Source organism: Cynara cardunculus, unplaced genomic scaffold, assembly GCF_001531365.2.
Source record: "Cynara cardunculus var. scolymus isolate 2C unplaced genomic scaffold, CcrdV1 Un_Scaffold_5069, whole genome shotgun sequence".
NCBI classification, from domain to species: domain Eukaryota; kingdom Viridiplantae; phylum Streptophyta; class Magnoliopsida; order Asterales; family Asteraceae; genus Cynara; species Cynara cardunculus.
The window spans coordinates 8,909-27,566 of record NW_020202221.1 but is presented as its reverse complement, the minus strand read 5'-3'; the positions used below and the strand labels follow the sequence as shown (position 1 = coordinate 27,566).

Genomic DNA, 18,658 nt, shown 5'->3' with positions numbered 1-18,658 from the left:
ATATCAAAACCATTATAGGAAGAATAAATGTAAAATTYARTAAGATGAACACATGTGAAACTTCATGTCATTATTACATGAAGATCAATTAGTGATATTTTAAGATTTGTAACTCCCAATTAAAATATTTGGGAGTTACATAAGAATGATAAATTACCTAAATACCCTTACAATTAATATGTGAGTTACATTTGAACCTAACTAAAAGATGGAACATGATTGGTTGATGTTGGTTAGCATAGTTTGCACAATAGTTTTGGTTAGTATTTGAACCAATCTCTCTCTCTCTCTCTCTCTCTCTCTATATATATATATATAGATAGGGGCTTAATTAAATGAGAACTAATTAGTTTGTGGTAACCGTGAGGTCCAATCTCAACCACAAATCAATAGATAAATTAGAAAATTTTGGTAATTTTTAATTAAAATTTTAATTCAAGGGTATTTTAGGTATTTTCTCTCCTCTCTCCTCTATCCTCTCTTCTCTCTCCGTCCCCCGGCCTCCGACCACCGTCCTCAGGTGATACCACAGTGGTATCATAATGCATCATATATGTGATTGGGTATCACACTGTGGTCATATGTGCGGTCGATCGGATATGTAACACAGTGGTATCACAATGCATCTTATATGTGCTTGAGTATCACACTGTGGTATCACCGGAGGATGGTGGCCGAAAGCCGGAGGACGGTGGCCGGAAGACGGGGACGGAGAGAGAAGAGAGGAGAGAAAATACCTAAAATACCCTTGCATTAAAATTTTAATTAAAAATTACCAAAATTAAAAATTTCCTAATTTATCTATTGATTTGTGGTTGAGATTGGATCTCACAATTACCACAAACTAACCAGTTCTCCCTTGAACGACCCATATATATATATATATATATATATGACAAAATAAAAAAAAGTAAATATTTAAAATAGGCTTAGTATAAAAATGGTGTAACATATAGAAAAGGATTAGTGTTTGCATTTTAAATTAGACGGTCTAAAACCAAGACAACACTAGTTTATTGTTTGTGGCTTGAACCATAAAATGAAATTGAAATAATTCTCTACTTTCTTCATATGAAGTAAAATTTTATCCGAAATCTCCGAAGAATTGGTTATGAAATTTAATTGCAAAATTAGATTATAAATTTAATACATAAAAACCAATTAAATGAAACAGATTGGTTTTTAAAATGACAAATAATGAAACAATTTCATTACCAACTAACTATTATCAACAATCAAAAAAGTATATTTATATACAAATAATAATAATAATAATAAAATCACAGCAGAGCAGAGCAAACAGATGCAATGGAAACTAATCAAGAAAATTCACTCATCCCACCAACAACCTTCTTCTTATCTTTCTTTCTTTCTTTCTCTCTATCTCAACCTAACATTAACTGAAATCGATCTTTGCTACCTTTACTTCTTGTACACATCCATCCATCCATCCATCCATCCGAAACCAACAATATATTACTTGAAGATGAAGAAGCTAACCATTAATTGGTTCTCTCTTTTCTTGGTCTCTTTGAAGGAATCTCCGATGCTGATTCAGCCTGCAAAACACATATTCATGTATAATACCCACAAACCCAATCATATTTCTTTATTACTCCATCCGTCCCAAATAAAATGTCCAAAATGAAATTATAATCAAGGGTAGAATTGACAAGTAGGCTCTTAAGATCGACAGACAGCAGTATGATCTCCCGATACAAAATCCATTTTTGTTGCCAGGAAATAGGTACTCTAGTCCCAATCTAATGTCACACCAAACACACCCTAATACTATATAAGAGAAAGAGAAAGGAGAGGCTAGGAATATATTCTCCTAGGAGAGGCTAGGAATATATTCTCCTACTAACATCCATTTCAATACTGTATAAAAAAAACACATCACACATCTGACATCCACTAGAGTGTATATATATAATACATATATAAATGAACATGGCGGAAAGCTTACCGCATTAGAGTTAGAGAGCTGCTCACGGATATAAGCCATTGATCTCAACATGGCACCTAAAGTGTCCCTAGACACCTGAAACTTCACCTCAGATTCTCCTGAACTAGTATCTGTATCTTGAAGCTGTATGGAAACACACACAATAAGATTTTCAATCAATAGAAACATATTTCATTTATTTTGTAATACTCATACCTTCAAATTAATGACAGCCACCCTATTAGCAGGGGCAGAGAGCTGTTCATTGATGTAAGCCATTGACCTCAACATTGGCTCTAAAGTAAGTGTCGAAAGCTGAAACTTAACCTCAGATTCACTTGCTGGTGACCTTCTATGATCTTGCAACTACAAATACCAATACTTCAATTTCAGAGACGAGATATTTGGTTTAATGTAGGAAAACGCCAAAGTTGCAATTCATGTTAAATCTTTGAGTTCGATGCATATAACTTTTAGTCTACTCCAAGGAAGGAGTTTGGTAGATTGTTGTGGTGGAAATTAGATAATCTTGACTCTTCATCAAAACATGTATAAAATGACAAAAAGCTATTTGCCTCCTAATATAAAGTTAGAAACTGATGGGGACCACAAGGCAGGCCAGGGCAATGGGAAAGAATAGTACTAGTTTCTGCTTAGTTTTTAAATTGGTTGCTGATTAACTTAATAACTTGAGAGTTATCTCTTTTTTTTTTTGATAAAGTAATAACTTGAGTGTTGGGCTTTACTCCTTCAGCTCTCTAATAATCACCCTCATTCATCTTCAATGTAGTTGCCAACCTTCAAACTGATGCATGAAAAGCATTTACCAAAACATGTATAAAATGATAAAAAGCTATTTGCCTCCTAATATAAAGTTAAAAACTGATGGGGACCACAAGGCTAGGCCAGGGAAATGGGAAAGAATAGTACTAGTTTCTGTTTAGTTTTTTTAAATTGGTTGCTGATTAACTTAATAACTTGAGAGTTATTTTTTTTGATAAAGTAAGAACTTGAGTGTTGGGCTTTACTCCTTCAGCTCTCAAATAATCATCCTCATTCATCTTCAATGTAGTTGCCCACCTTCAAACTGATGCATGAAAAGCAGACACTTTATTGGAACTAAACAAAAGGTCTTTTTAATGGTCTAATTGGCTCTTCTTAGTGGGGCATCATTGGAAGAACATAAATAGCACCTTTTTTTGTTTTAGCAGCCAATAGAAAACTAGCAGGAACACACTAAATGGTTTTCAGCAGCATCTTATTCCTTACTTGTCTTTTGATGTTCCCTACCTCCTATAATTTGATACGATGTCGTCTAAAATAGTTAGAATAAACAGTATTTATTTTCCAGTTTATTCAGTGTGTTGCCTTTTTCTTACAGGTGCTTTGAGAGAGGGAAGAGTCTGTTAGAATATTAGCTTCTGTTTGGTGGGAAAAGTTTTTATCGATACGTATTGAATGAACTTGATCTCTACAGAGCTGTTCTCTGAGAGAATTTGGGAATTCCTTGTCAACTATTATCAGTGGTATCAGAGCTGTTCACTTCTACCTGTGTGCAAGGAAATGGTGACCACTGCTCAGGTTGGGGAATAACATGAAGATTTAAGCACGAGGATGGATGGGTACGAGGAAACCTTGAAATTGCTCCAAAGTAGCATCGTGGAACTGACAAAGGGGATGAAGTTGTTGTCAACAAGTGAAGGAAGAAAGAACAGAAAGGATCAGCAACCAGAACCTTCATCTAGCTTGAAGGACCTGATGGGGATGGGATTTACAGAGACGAAGAAGAAGAGGTAAATAATTATGGTCTATATCGGGTTATCACTTGGTGAATAGAGTTACAAAATTGGAGTTTCCAGCCTTTGATGGGGAGAGTTTCAAGGATTGGTATTACATGTGTAACCAGTTCTTTGAAATCGATGACACCCCAAACGAGATGTGGATTCGTTTGGTGGCTATTCACTTGAAGGGTAATGCATTACATTGGCTCCAAGGTTATATGAAGAAGATGGTGGGCACGACTGTGAAATGGCAAACCTACATTCAGGATCTGAGAGAGCAATTTGTTTAAAGAGTATTATCAAAGCCTTTCATCAAACTCAGGAACTTGAAGCAATCTGCATCTGTAAGTGATACAACTCCAAATTCAATGCCCTAAGGAATCAGGAAATGTTCCAACTGACATGTTATTGGATCTATACTTGGGTAGTCTCATGAATGAAATTATGCATCCAGTCCAATTGTTGGATCCGCAGACATTAAACCAAGCCATGAAACTTACTAGAATTCAGGAGGGAGCCTTGTATGCATTATGGGGATTAGAGCCACCCAAACAGCCAGACACCCACCATCGTGCTCCAGGCCCAATCCAGAGTAATTCTCATTTACCTACCGTTCATAATCCCAGCTCCCCTGCACCGACCTTTCATCGGCACCTAAATTTTTACCGTCAGTACCACTAATTCCTCATCCTATGGCCAGTATAATCAAAGAAAAACCATGTTGCCGCCGTTTTTACAGAGAACCAACCCAAAAAACCAAACTAATTTTAACCAAAACACCACCACCAAATCAGTTCCATATAAACAACTTACCAAGAAGGAATACAATGAGAAAAGGAGAAATAGACAGTGTTTTTAAAGCAACGAGAAATATATACCTAGCCACAAATGTAAAAATGGGAGGCTCTACATGTCGATTTGCTCCGAATTACTAGAGCCACAAATAGCGAGTCCACAAATGGCTGAGGAGGATGTCGTAGAGTTGAATATGGGAGATGAGGGGGGGCGTATCTATTTCAATCATGCACTACTTGGTTCCTCTGGTTTACAAACGCTACAAATGGTGGGGATGGTGAAGAAACAAAGCATCACAATGTTGGTGGACAGTGGAAGTACCCACAATTGTTGCTTTGGCTAAGAGGTTAGGATTGAAATTAAGCCTAATACAATTCATGAAGGTAATAGTGGCTGATGGCTCTAACTTACTTCGTAATTAAAAGTCTACGTTGGGTGATTCAAGGAGAAGAACTCGTGGGTGATTTTTTCACGATGCCAATTGAAGGATATGGAATTGTTTTAGGGGTGCAATGGTTGTCTACCCTAGGAGACATCAGATGCAACTTCAAGCAGATGATCATGGAATTTAAGTGGGGTCGAGATTTTGTGACACTCCAAGGGGTTGACCGAACTATGAAGGAGCTGAAATGAGTAAAGATATGGAAACCGACTGGGATGTTGAACAGCAGTATCTAATTGATTCTCCAAAAGGATTTTCACAAATGATTTCCAGAGTTCGAGAGTCAAAATGATTTCAGTTCCATGGAGATAGAGAAACTGGTTAACCTCTTCGAGGATGTTTTTTCTTGTCCCCAGGGGTTGCCACTTGCCACCCAAGAGGGAATTAGACCATAGCATTACTCTTTTACCATAGAGTAACCCCATAAATTTGAAAGCTTATCGGTATGGGGCGTTGCAGAAATCATTGTTGAATAGCTGGTGCAGGAGATGCTTAATAGCGGGATTATTCGACCTAGCGGGAGTGAGTTCACCTCACCTGTTTTGGTGAAGAAAAAGGATGGAAAATGGTAATTTTGTGGCGATTATAGACGACTCAACAATTTAACAATCAGAACCAGTTCCCCATTCCTATGGTGGAGGAGCTTATCGATGAGCTACATGGTGCTTTTTTTTTCTTTCCAAATTGAATTTAAGGAGCAGCTATCACCAAATTCGAATGGAGACCGACATTGGTAAAACTGCTTTTCGAACTCACGAAGGGCTATATGAGTTTACGGTAATGCCTTTCGGCTTATTGAATGCTCTGACGACTTCTCAAAATCTGATGAACTCTGTATTTAAACCTTACTTGAGAAAATTTGGGTTAGTTTTTTTTAAGATATCCTCATTTATAATAAGGATTGGGCAGCCCACTTAGAACATTTATATATGGTTTTGAAGACTCTCAAAACTCACTCTTTGTTTGCCAAGTTATCAAAATGTACCTTTGCCAAGAAACAAGTGGATTACCTCAGCCATGTAATTGGTGAAGATGGAGTTAAGGCAGATCCAAGTAAGATTGAAGACATGGTAAGCTGGTCTACACCTAAAACTATCAAGGAATTAAGGGGGATTTTGGGGATTAACAGGGTACTATCATAGATTTATAATGGATTATGGCAAGATAGCCAAACCGTTAATGGATTTGCTCAAAAAGGGAGCTTTTGGATGGAATTTAGAAGCTGAAAGTGCATTTACTGCCACTGAAAACGACCATGTCGTAAACTCCTATCCTACCCTTTCAAATTTCAAAGAGTGGTTCACCATTGAAACTGATGTTCAAGGGATCTGGGTAGGGGCTGTTCTGACCCAAGGAAAACATCCTATAGCTTTTTCAGCAGAGCTTTGGGACCAAAACACCTTCTGCTGGCCACATACGAAGGAGAGTTACTAGATATTGTTGCAGCTATTCATCGATGGAAAGGGTATCTGCTGGAAAAACCTTCCGTTATCAAGACTGATCATCAGGCTCTCAAACATCTTCTGGAATAAAAGAAGTGTAATCCAACTCTTCAAAAATGGTTGAGCAAGTTGATTGGGCTGCAAGACACGGTTCAATTCCAAAAAGGGTCTAAGAATATGGTGGCAGATGCATTATCCAGGAGACCAGAACCTGCCTCTCTCTTCATGTCTGGCCGTATCCAGCATGTTACTAGATGGAAGGGTAAAATACAAGCAAGCGTGTGAATGGATGGAAAGTTGCAAGGATTAATTGATGAGCTCAAGCAAGACCCTTCAATCAATAGCAAATATACTTGGGAAGATGAAAGTTTGTTGAGAAAAGGGAGAATGGTGGTAGGTGATAATAAGGGATTTCGGCATGAGTTACTCGAATTCTTTCATGCTAGTGCAATGGGGGGCATTCAGGAGTCCATGCCACTTCTAGAAACATTTAGTGTACTGGAAGGACTTGCAAGCGGATGTTAGAACCTTCATTCAGGAATGCCATGTGTGCCAACAGAGCAAGTATGACACTGCTGCCTACCTTGGTTTACTCAGCCCTTGGAGATTCCGAACAAATTTTGGGAAGTCATCTCTATGGACTTCATTGAAGGACTGCCTAAATCACAAGGATCCACTACTATACTAGTAGTAGTGGATAAGTCGAGTAAATTCAGCCATTTCATAGCCCTCAAACACCCTTATGCCGCTGTCATAGTGGCACAAAGTTTCATGGATAGAGTTCCTAAGTTGTACAGGATGCCAACAAAAATCATCTAGGATAGGGACCCTATTTTTCTCAGTAACTTCTGGAAGGAACTCTTTAAAGCACACCAAACAGAGTTAGCATTTTCCTCACTGCTTACCACCCTCAGTCAGACCGCCAAGATGTTTTACCTTGGACACACCTTCCTCGTGGGTTAAGTGGATTCCCTTGGCAAAGTACCGGTACAAAACGGCACATCATTCTAGCCTTGGCATGGCTCCTTACCAGGCATTAGGCCTTGTTTGGTCAGGTGCCCCTCAACTACATTCACTATCACCCTAAAGACTCCTCAAACCAAACGGTGGATTCCTTACTCAGGCCCAGAGTGGGTACAATCAAGTTACTTAAGGATAATCTGGCTAAATCTCGGCAAACGATGAAGATTCAAGCTGACAAACATAGAACTGAAAGGATCTTTGCAGTGAGGGATTGGGTCTATTTGAAACTTCAGACCTATCGGCAACATTCGGTCAACCGTCGAGCATTCCACAAGCAATCTACAAAGTATTTTGATCCCTTCAAGGATTTAGAAAGGGTGAGACAGGTGGCTTACAAGTTGGAACTACCAGCTACTTCAAATATCCATAATGTTATTCATGTGTCTTTACTCAAAAGGAAGTTAGGGAATCATACAGTGGCAAGTAATTGCCACCAGTCTGAGAAGGAGGAATTCAGCTCAATACCACTTAAGATTTTGGACCGAAGGATGGCAAACAGAAGGAATAGAGTCAATTCAGAAGTGTTGGTCCAGTGGTCTAACTCTGATGTTCATGACAGTACTTGGGAGGAGTTCCACGAATTGCAGGCTCGTTTCCTTTCATTCGATATCTGGGCTCACTATCATCCTTGAGGTCAAGGATTGTTTGGAGAAAGGAGTGCTGATATGATGCCATTTAAAATAGTTAGAATAAATAGTATTTCTTTTGCAGTTTATTTAGTGGTTGCCAGGTGTCTTTTTCTTACAGGTGCTTTGAGAGAGAGGGAAGAGTGTGTTAGAATATTTGCCTCGGTTTGGTAAAAGTTTTTATAGATTACATGTTGATCTTTACAGAGCTGTTCTGTGAGAGAATATGGGAAACTCCTTGTCAACTGTTATCATAATTAGGCTGTACACACACGTGTATGTGTGTTGTGCGTATTTATATGCAAATATACATATAGGCCTTCATATATATGTATACATGTTTATCACGTTTAAGGGAAAAAAAGGTGTTCAAATGACCACTCTTTCTTCCCCGCACCCATCTGGCTCTCCTTGCTCGTCCCACATAGCCTCTAATCTTCTCTCTCTTCATCCTCCATTTCCATCCCACCTCCAACACTTGCCACAATTTGGAAAAGTGAAGATGTTTTCATTAATAATACCAACTTCCCATCTCAAATGTAAGGTACAATCAGAGAAGTTCTACAGGAATAGCAAATAGCAAAACCTAATTTTTAAGAGAGACGTGTCATTTCGTTTGAAAATACCGGAGAAGATGCAAAGCCTTTGTAATTAATTACCATTAAAGTGATTCAGGATAGGGTGGTGGTGGCAAGTAATTTCCATTCCAATGATAAATATTACAGAAAAAACAGTGATTTTCATTAAAAATTGCAACAAGTCAGCAATATACGATTCAAGACATTTGTGTTTAATTTCCATCAAAAATTACTTAACTAATTCAATTTTGTATGAGTGAAGCAGGAGCTGAGTTGCAAAGAAACAAGGAGGTGGGGAGGTAGGTGAAGAGCAGGGTAGGGCTTGTGGTGGCATTGGTTTGGGCAAGGGACCAGTGTGGTGGGGGTGGGGGTTTAATATTTTATATTTTTCCAAATGAACTTATTTCAAAATGAGTTGTAAGTAATACATACACGCTAAAGGAAAAGATCAAATGAGAACTATAAATATTTTGAGAGGCGCGAGAACGGGTATATGTTGAATGCATATATACTTGCATACATAGTAGATATACATTAATGAATATAATCATCGACAGAATAAATATTTGATAGTGTATATGCATCAATGCATATACTAGTTCTCATGGTTCTCATATATGGTTCTCATTTGAACCTTCCCCTACACTCTAAACAATATAAAATTTTAATTGTTTAATAAATAGAAAATTGTGATAAACTTGTGCTATATGCAATTGTATTTGTAAGACTTCCATTACATGATGTTATATAGAAATTGCAATACTTGCTCTTCTCAACTATTCCAAGTTAAATTGTCATATTTATCCATCATCATCATTATATATAGATGACAATAATGTGTGTCCACAAGATTCCTCATTTCTCCTTGTTGAAGGGTTTTCAAGTATTTAATAAACAATCAAAGCATTTTTTAAACCAGGTGTGAAGTCAAACATTGCAATTTTCATGGATGAAGTACCAAGTTCATGTACAATTTTCAAGTTCACCTCTAAAGTTCAATAACTTTTCATTAGTACATTCTTTTAATGCTCTAGTGCCATCTAAGCAAAATGGACACATGCAATGAAACTGTCAACTGAACGACGGAATATGCAAATTTGAAATTTTAGCATTCTTTATGCCCCTTCCTATAGTTAAAAAGGAAAATAGGTAATGAGATGAAAGTTCCTCAAATTTTCATGACATAATTTAGCATTTTTTTACCAAAAAATTAGGTGGCTCATGATTGGGGTCAAAGCAAATTCAAACAGATTTAAGATATTGTTATCTATATCTAGGGTCAAACAAAAATTTATTGAGAGTGTAAATGATGGTTAATGGGCGGTCAATGGAAAATAAATTATGTTCATAATAAATAGATGCTGTAGAGATTCAATATTTTATTAATTAAATGACTATAGAAGCAGAAGGAGAATAATTAGAGAGGTTTTATTGAACAAATTCTGGAACTTGAATTTAATTTTATTGGAAGTCACCAAGATATAGGTAATAAAAATCAAATGCTCCAAATAATTAGACTTCCATGAATTAAATGCCTAAAGTAGAAATAAGATTATTTAAGAAAATTTCTCTCTCCATTTTGATACACACATGAATGAGATTTTCAAAGATAAAGAAAATGAGAGCATTCTTTCATTGAGTGATCCAATTATCCATTAGTGTAAGGCCTTAGGCTTATCATAAGTTTGATATCATAGAGATCCGAATGTCAAATGATGAGTTCTTGTAAGTTTTCCCCTGAATTCCTTAAATTTGATATGGCTGCATAAAGTTTTCACTTGTCTTGCAATTTATGTTCATTAGAATTTCTTTATTAAAATGCATCATATCTTTAGAAACAATCAACTAATATGGACATGCATATTTAAAATGATAGCCCAGAACACATACCTTCAGGTTTATGACAGCTACTCTGTTTGCAGGAGCCAAGGTTCTATTTTCCATTACCCATGTCATTGACTTGAGGCAAGGAAGAATCACCTGTGTAGCAGTGGAAGAATACAATGATAATCACATTACTCCTCATATACTAAATAAAGAATGCTAAACCAACCCAAACTAAACGAGCCTAGTATATCCCACCCAAAAGTGGGGTCTGGGACGGGATGTAAGCAGACCTGGCCTCTACCCTAAAAGAGTAGAGTGGTTGTTTCCATCAAGACCCCCCGGCTTGTGAGAAGTGTACTGAAAGAAAAAGCTTCCCCAAAGAAATAGTAAAAGGTGATGGTGTGGAAAAGAAGAACCTGAAACAAGAAAACAAGAAAAATAATATCATACAACAATACATAAACATACCATATTGTCCGGATGACCATCATCACGACGCAGAGAGACTGGGGCCATGCGTGGTAGATTTAAGTCAGTAACAGATTGAGCCAGAAGACCAGCATCATTAAGATTAAACCGTCTTGTTACTTCATCTTGGCGTGGCCACAATAAAGGTGTCATATCTGGTGCAGAAGAAGTGGTCTTTCGGCTATCATAGCCAATCACACTGACCTGTGAACTGGGAGGTGCAAAACTTGCAACATTTGTCTTTACAGCAGCCACCTTCTCCCCTCCTTCTCGAAGAGCAGCCATTGCCACAGTAAAGGTATCTGGAGCAATGGCCCCTTCCTCAGAAAACTTGATGGCTTCCCGCAATAGTTGGTTGTAACGAATAGCTAATGACTCCTGTCCATTTACATCAGCACGTTCTTCTAATGCAATGTTGCATTTTGCATTTCTCGTCCACCGTTTCAGAATATAATGGGACGGTAATGTAAGGACGTTTGTTACAGTAAAAACTGTCAAAATATGTCTACAAAGAATGCCCGAATACTCAAACATCTGACAACTGCAACTTGCTCTTAACTCTTCAATGTTCAAGGAGACAAGATACGCTTTCTGGTCATCTTCAAATTTTGCAACCCTAAATGTGCTTACTGCACCATCACCATCAATCCTATTCGCAGTATACACAAAAGTTTCAACTAACTCTTCTTGAAATTTCGAAAATATCGTTTTTGTATATAGACTTGCTGCTTGTTTCTCCATTGGTGACGGCGTTCTCAATATAGGGGTGGTGCATATCGTATCAAAATCTGCTTCTATTTCCTTCTCAAATGAGTTCTCCAAAGCTCTTTCATACTGCCTAAAGAACAATGGCACAGTAGTGTGTTCATTTACATAACCAACAAAAAAAGAGCTCTCAGAACCCTGATTGAAAGAAATTGCAGCAAAAAATGTATCATGAAAATATGATGGGACCCACTGTTGTCGCACAGCATACAGTAATTGTAACCAATCGTTCCTCCTAAGATCATATCTATCAAGGATAAGATCCCATGCAGTTTCAAACTCCTCAATTGTCTCTGTCAAATTGATACAGTTATACAGCTCGGCCTGAAAATTAGGATGCATGTGACAAACATGCGCCAACCTATCTGGTCCTTCTCTTAAGACATGCCACTTGCTGATGCAGTGACGGGTTCCTGGAAAAACCTGCGCAACTGCAGCTTGTATGGATTTCTCTGGATCTGTAATTATGGAGACAGGGGCCTGATCACCCATGGCAGCAAGAAATGTCTTGAAAAGCCATGTAAATGTGCACTCAGAATCATCTAGAAGCAATGCACAACCAAACAAAATTGTTTGACCATGATGATTGATCCCTGTGAAAGGAGCAAATGGCACTTTATACTGTTTCACTCTGTACATTGTATCTAGTGTAATAGCATCACCAAAATGACTATAAGCAGTTCTAGACCTTGCATCGGCCCAAAACACATTAGACATGCGGTTATCCTCGTCTAGTTGTATGGCATAGTAAAAACCAGGGTTCTCGGCCTGCATTTTCCTTAAGTAATCTAGTAGATTCTGAGCATCTCTTCCCAATGACCTTTTACTAGTAGCATGCCGAGCAGAATTAGCTATAGAATCTGAAATCTGGACTGCACGATTTGATTCCATAGAAGCACTCCTAGATCCACGGTTTGTTTCTGCAGGAACACGATTACCATCCATTGACAGATACATTACACCGCTAGGAACAACTCCTACCATTGGGTAGCTTTCAACTGCAATTTTTGTAGCACCAGAAACATGCCGTCGCTGTCGATGGTAATGCACCTTACTTGTATTCGTGACAGAGTGATTATGTTCCTTAACAAATTTTGTTACAACCCAGCTATTTTGACCTTTTGACTCTATCCTAAGTGTTGCATTGCAGCCATCTCCTGATGTAGCACATGAAAATTCACGAACTGCAACATCCGAGGTGGGTCGGGTAATTTGATTGACACATATTGTGAATCCAACACGTTTAGCATACTCGTTATAGAAAGTCTTGGCAGCATCTACATAAGCAAATTCCAGACCTAGGTGAGGCTCAGTTTCCCTATCTTTATCTTGAGCTGTGGAAATTCCAGCTGGATCTGCTGCACCATCAAGATCATCATATCGACCAAAGGCAACACCATGTTTCCCCATCCTCTCCTCTTCCACGCTCATCACTCCAGCTGCATCTTTTGTAGCACCAGAAAAATGGCGTTGTTGTCGATGGTAATGACCCTTACATGTATTCGTGATAGAGTGATTATGTTCTTTAACAAATTTGGTCACGGCCCAGCTATTTTGACCTTTAGATTCTATCCTAAGCATCGCATTGCAGCCATCTCCTGATGTAGCACACGAATATTCACGCACTGCAACATCAGATGTGGGTCGGGCAATTTGATTGACACGTGTTGTGAACCCGACACGTTTAGCATACTCATTGTAGAAGGTCTTGGCAGCATCTACATAAGCAAATTCCAAACCTAGGTGTGGCTCAAATTCCCTGTCTTTATCTTGAGGTGTGGAAATTCCAGCTGGGTCTGCTGCACCATCAAAATCATCATATCTATCAAAGGCAACACCATGTTGCCCCATGCTCTCCTCTTCCACACTCATCACACCAGCATCTGTGCCAAAGCACACTTGTATGAACGTTTGTTCAATAATCCACTATGAATCTGCATCTTTTCAGAGCTGAAAGTTTCATAGACGGCTCTTCTATGTTTCTTACTTTCATATACAACTGACTACAACCTGAGGAGGTAACATATTATGAACAGAGAGAGAGAGAGACCATAGAGATAAAGGCACAGGTTCATAAAGATGGACTATAATTCAGCAATCAAGGGAAAAACAACAATATCCCAGCCGCCTCCTTGACCTCGAATACATCATAGGTTGATTGTTCATCAAATGTGCATCATGCTTATTCCGTCCAATAACAGAAATAGATCCATTTGTGTTATTAGGTCTTACCATGAGTACTTTCTCATCACGAATATATTATCTTGAGGAAGATTATGACACAAACTTCAAACAGCAGCAGAAAAATATGCATAATATATCCTCTTACCATTTGTGGTTGTTTTCTTTCTCTTTTTTTTGGTGAATATCATGTTTGTTTAAAACTTGACTTAATCAAATTTATAAATACTACCAAAATATAAAACTGAAATAAGGAAGATGATAGTTGTTCCCTGATTGGAAGCTCATGTTGCTCAGAGTAGAAAAGTTGCTTCAGGCTTCAGCATATGGTTATGACCATAAATAGAAGCATGCTTGCTTTCTATCACTCTATAGACGACGTACGTACATTTTCTCTATCAAGTGTCGGAGTAATCATTAGAAGAATGTTTTTAACCAAAAAAAAGTGTTACATATTTTAAATGGTTTTCCAAATTAGCCCAACAGACTAATAAGCAAGTGATTTGTTCTCCCTATCATATTTTTCATAGATAATGTGAAGTTCATATATGCTCTTTATCTGGAAACCAGAAAGTACTTTTGTATAACACTGACTAAATGAAACCAAAAGACTCATCAAAATGTATCTGATTGACATCACTTCTTACACATTCTTTAAGTCCAATCCCAAAGCATGAAAAATTCCCATCATCTAAACATTCGCCTTTTGATCATTGATCACCAAGTAATATAGAAGATCTGATGTGGCAAAGTGAATGTTTATTCCATTGACTAAATTGGAATTCTGTGAAAATCTAATAGGTCAAATACAAACTACATACCATAATGAATAGATTCAAAAAGGGAATTTCTGCAAAATATGAAATTTCAACTTGTATGAATGAAACAAAAGTTGGCACTTTGGATTATTGCATCATGGGTTCTTTATCAGAGAACTTTCAAACTCAACTGATATTTTCTACATTGTAATGCAATTATGTGATCCAATATGCTTGAATACCAGATAATATGATGAACTTAGTATTGGAATACTTTCTGAGAGGAGTCATGATCAGAAATTGTGAAATTTCGTCTTTGCAACCATCACCAATATTACTCAATGTTATATGTTGATGTTCTGGAATTTAGTTGGGAATATGATTGTGACCATAAGAAAACTTGGGTTATACTCCCTCAGAGAACAAATAGTCTGAATTTTACTTCGGGATCATATGGGCCACTTAATTAAATCCTAATTATCTAACTTTAAGGAAAATTCGTTATCACATAATCACATTGAACAATAAAACAAGGATTGCTAAATAAAGTTTTTGCATCAATGTAAGAAGAAACATAACAGTGAAGATCGGACTCTTGTTTAAGAAAACAATCAATCGTTATTAATCTATAAACATATGTAAATGTACCTAATTTACGGTTCCATCATCATATTCTTCAATATTCAAGTTCATGAAAGTCACAGCCCTATTAAAAGCCGGCATTATTTCTCAACGAGAACTAACACCTAGACTGCAATATATAAAAACACATGTTTTCTGTTGGTCGTCAAACCACATGACATGGCACCTACTTATTCCACCATATTAAAATAGAGGGATTTGCAGAATCCATCTTAACATACTTATCCTCCCATACCAAAATTACCAGTGTTCTAATAATCCCTGTTTAGGACACCACCTAAATTTTAGCATCTACTCGGCATTTTGATAGCTAGGGCTGCTTAATTGACCGTTTTGAAATTCAGTCTCGCCTACTTCTTCCATTAGCAATTAATCATTAAATGAATCATTTCAGCAAATTTAGCGGGAGTTAATGGACTCTAATTGGAGAGGATCTTGAATCTTTTCTTAGTAATTGTATCAACAAACAATGAAACTAGTATTAGAAAAAGTAATTGAGAATCACAATAGTATAGTATCAATTCAAAACTTTAAGTGTCAGATGTTATACATAATCTAAGATAAACATATTTTATATATCTGAATGAACTGCTTATCGCTTGCTTAATCCATACCTTGAGCCACATAAGCACTAGAAGGTCCATCGACTGCCTAGCTATGTTTAATGCTTTGTAGAACATTGCACCTTATGACTATTATAGGCCTGTTAGCCAAATTATATATCTATTCTCAATGAAATTCCAGCCCATTATTAAAAATTCTCATAAAAATGCTAGTTCAATCACAGGAAATTGACTTGTGAGGTTGAATTATATTTAAGTTGATGCAAATTTATCTAATTTTAGGGAGAAAATTTTGATACTACATCAATGAAGAAGTTTCGCATTGTAAACTCAATCGGAAAACACATCATAAGTGACCAAAAGAATATACCTAATCTAGATTTTCTATCATTGTATCCTTGCAAAATAATAACTGTCATGATTCATTGAAAGCAGAACACGAATAAGGGAAGAAAAAATTACTTAAATGGTAATACTCACTATGTTGCAAGCATACGGGCACGTCATGCATAGATACTTTGTTACAAAGACTCATAAACATGAAGATATGGGTATGCATTGTATGTATATATATGGTGCGTATGTACGTCTGTGTGTGTGTGTGTATATATATATATATATTATATACAAGTCCAGAACCAAGCAGACAAAGATTGAAGCTATCTCATAATTCATAGGTTATGTATATAAAACAAAAACATACCTAAGCTTGGTTTCATCCTCCTTTTACTTTTACTTGATCATTTCACATGTTCAATTTCACTTCCAATCTCCAAATTGACTTTTGTCCTATTAGTCAACAGCTACTCTACAATTTCAAAGTTGACAAAGAATGATTTACTCTGAACAGGAAAATTTGATATCTACATTCAACTAGATAAAGAAAATGTTCATAAAAAGTTGAAAGGTGTACTATGTTTGAATATCCAAAATCAAAAGTAAGACTTCTTTTCACCAATTTCACCATCCAATTTTCCGTAGACATATCATTCGATCCAATTTCACCGTTTTTTTTTTATCAAATTGATCGTTAAATCATACAGAAATTTCATCAGATTATACAATTAGTTTCAAAGATATGGAAGTCGGAACATATCACCAACATACAAATACATGAATATACAGATATATGCATATACATACCTTTGTCCAACGGATGATATACGATAAGAGATGATCGTCGTCGACGTTGTTAGGGTTTCGTTTTCACGTTTCACCGGCGAGAGATGGTTGCAGAGACGGAGAGGGAGAGTAAGTTAGGTGTCACATAGATTTGGGGTGACATTAATGGACGCGCTGCCGTGATCGTTAGATTAAGATCTAACGGCTGTTAAAGTTTAAGGAAATGCCCTCGTAATTTTGATGGGCAGAGTCAGCGGTCCGGACCCAGCCCCGCGAAGCACTGAAGTATATAAACATAAAGCTAAGGGATTCATATGGGACCAGGGGACCTTGTGTCGTTTATGCAACAAATCTGAAATTACAATTTTTCAGATGGTGGTTGCAGAGTGGCAATGAACACGTGATCGGTGGTTGTGGAGGTAATGGAGGAGGTTGTTGCAGTATATGTTTGAGTTGGCCAACGGTGGTAGTGTTGGTGGTAATGCGTGTTGGGGGTGGTCGGTGGCCAGTGGTGGTTGTAAAGATGGCAATGGACGGTGGGTGTGGAGCTAATGAAGGAGGTTGTTGTAGTAGAGGAGGAGTTGCAAGTGACGAACAGTGATAGTGGTGGTGATGGATGATGGTGGTCGGTGGTCGACTATGGTAAAGGTGGCGATGGACGATGGTGGACGGTGGTTGTGGAGGCGGTGAATGATGTTGTTGTAGTGGAAGAGAAGGTGGAGGTGGAGGTGGCCGTCGGTGATGGCGGTGACCGAAAATAGCGGTGATGACCATTAAAACAAATATCATATTAAAGTTATATATCAAACTAGAGTAAATTAATAATGTTTTAGTTTCTGTATTATTCTTGTCCGATCACATTCCACCTATTTTGGTGGAACAAGAAAAAGTTTTTTTTGTCTCATATTGTCTCACTTTGTCTCAGTTCTTGTCCTTGTCTCATGTCATGCCAAACGTTGGACAGTGAGTTATTGTTCTATCTTATGTTACGTCAAACGTGAGACAGTAAGTTTGTCCTGTCTCATTCCATATACCAAACGCAACCCTAATATCTAGAAAATTGTTCGACTTATTTGGACATTTTGTCACAAGCTAACCACGATATCATGTTTGCTCCAACACATGATCTTATAAAAACCAAAATATATATTGTTATTTTTACAAAAATATTAATTTTTTTGTAGTTTGAAGTACCAATCAGTTGTTTGTAATGAAAAGTCAAACAAGATGTTTGAGAAGTTAATTGATTAAAACTTTAATACACATGTATGCAAAAAGGACATACATATTGACGTCTGCCAATGCTACCTCCTGCGTTGAAAATAACTCAATTAATATTGTATAAAGTGGTTTAAACTTATTTATATAATAACTAGTTGTGTATCCGCGCAATGCGGCGGGAGCCATGAATTTTAACGATTTTGAAGTTTCACTGGTTTTATAAGATAAGATTTAACGATGGTATATGTTACACTTGGTCTTTACATATTAATAAAATTTGAATAAATAAGAGTTATGGTTGTATAACAATTTAAAATCCAATATATTTAAAATCCAACATATTTAAACGACTCCACAAATGTGTTCGATTTACACAAAGAGTAAAGAACCAAGAAACTTGAGTTTTAAGATAAACACTCAAAACCAATAAAGAAAACTGCAAATTTGACAGATCATAAGCCATGAAAAAACCAAAA

General features: G+C 37.1%; 1 protein-coding gene across 4 annotated transcripts; it reads right to left on the bottom strand.

Annotated features, from left to right (window-relative positions):
• Positions 1 to 1,179: 1,179 nt before the first annotated feature.
• LOC112504277 (protein FAR1-RELATED SEQUENCE 3) lies at positions 1,180 to 17,084 on the bottom strand. Of its 4 annotated transcripts, none has more exons than XM_025108213.1 (7): positions 16,983 to 17,084; positions 16,543 to 16,647; positions 10,931 to 13,705; positions 10,526 to 10,615; positions 2,165 to 2,314; positions 1,970 to 2,092; positions 1,180 to 1,559 (listed from the first exon to the last, which is right to left on the bottom strand). In XM_025108213.1, exons 3-7 carry the CDS (start codon positions 13,565 to 13,567, stop codon positions 1,503 to 1,505), a joined length of 3,057 nt encoding a protein of 1,018 aa, XP_024963981.1. In that variant the 5' UTR covers positions 13,568 to 13,705; positions 16,543 to 16,647; positions 16,983 to 17,084; the 3' UTR covers positions 1,180 to 1,502. The 4 variants fall into 4 exon arrangements, with proteins under 4 accessions (XP_024963981.1, XP_024963980.1, XP_024963983.1 ...); XM_025108212.1 differs by having other exon boundaries at positions 10,931 to 13,578; XM_025108215.1 differs by lacking the exon at positions 16,543 to 16,647.
• Positions 17,085 to 18,658: the final 1,574 nt, after the last annotated feature.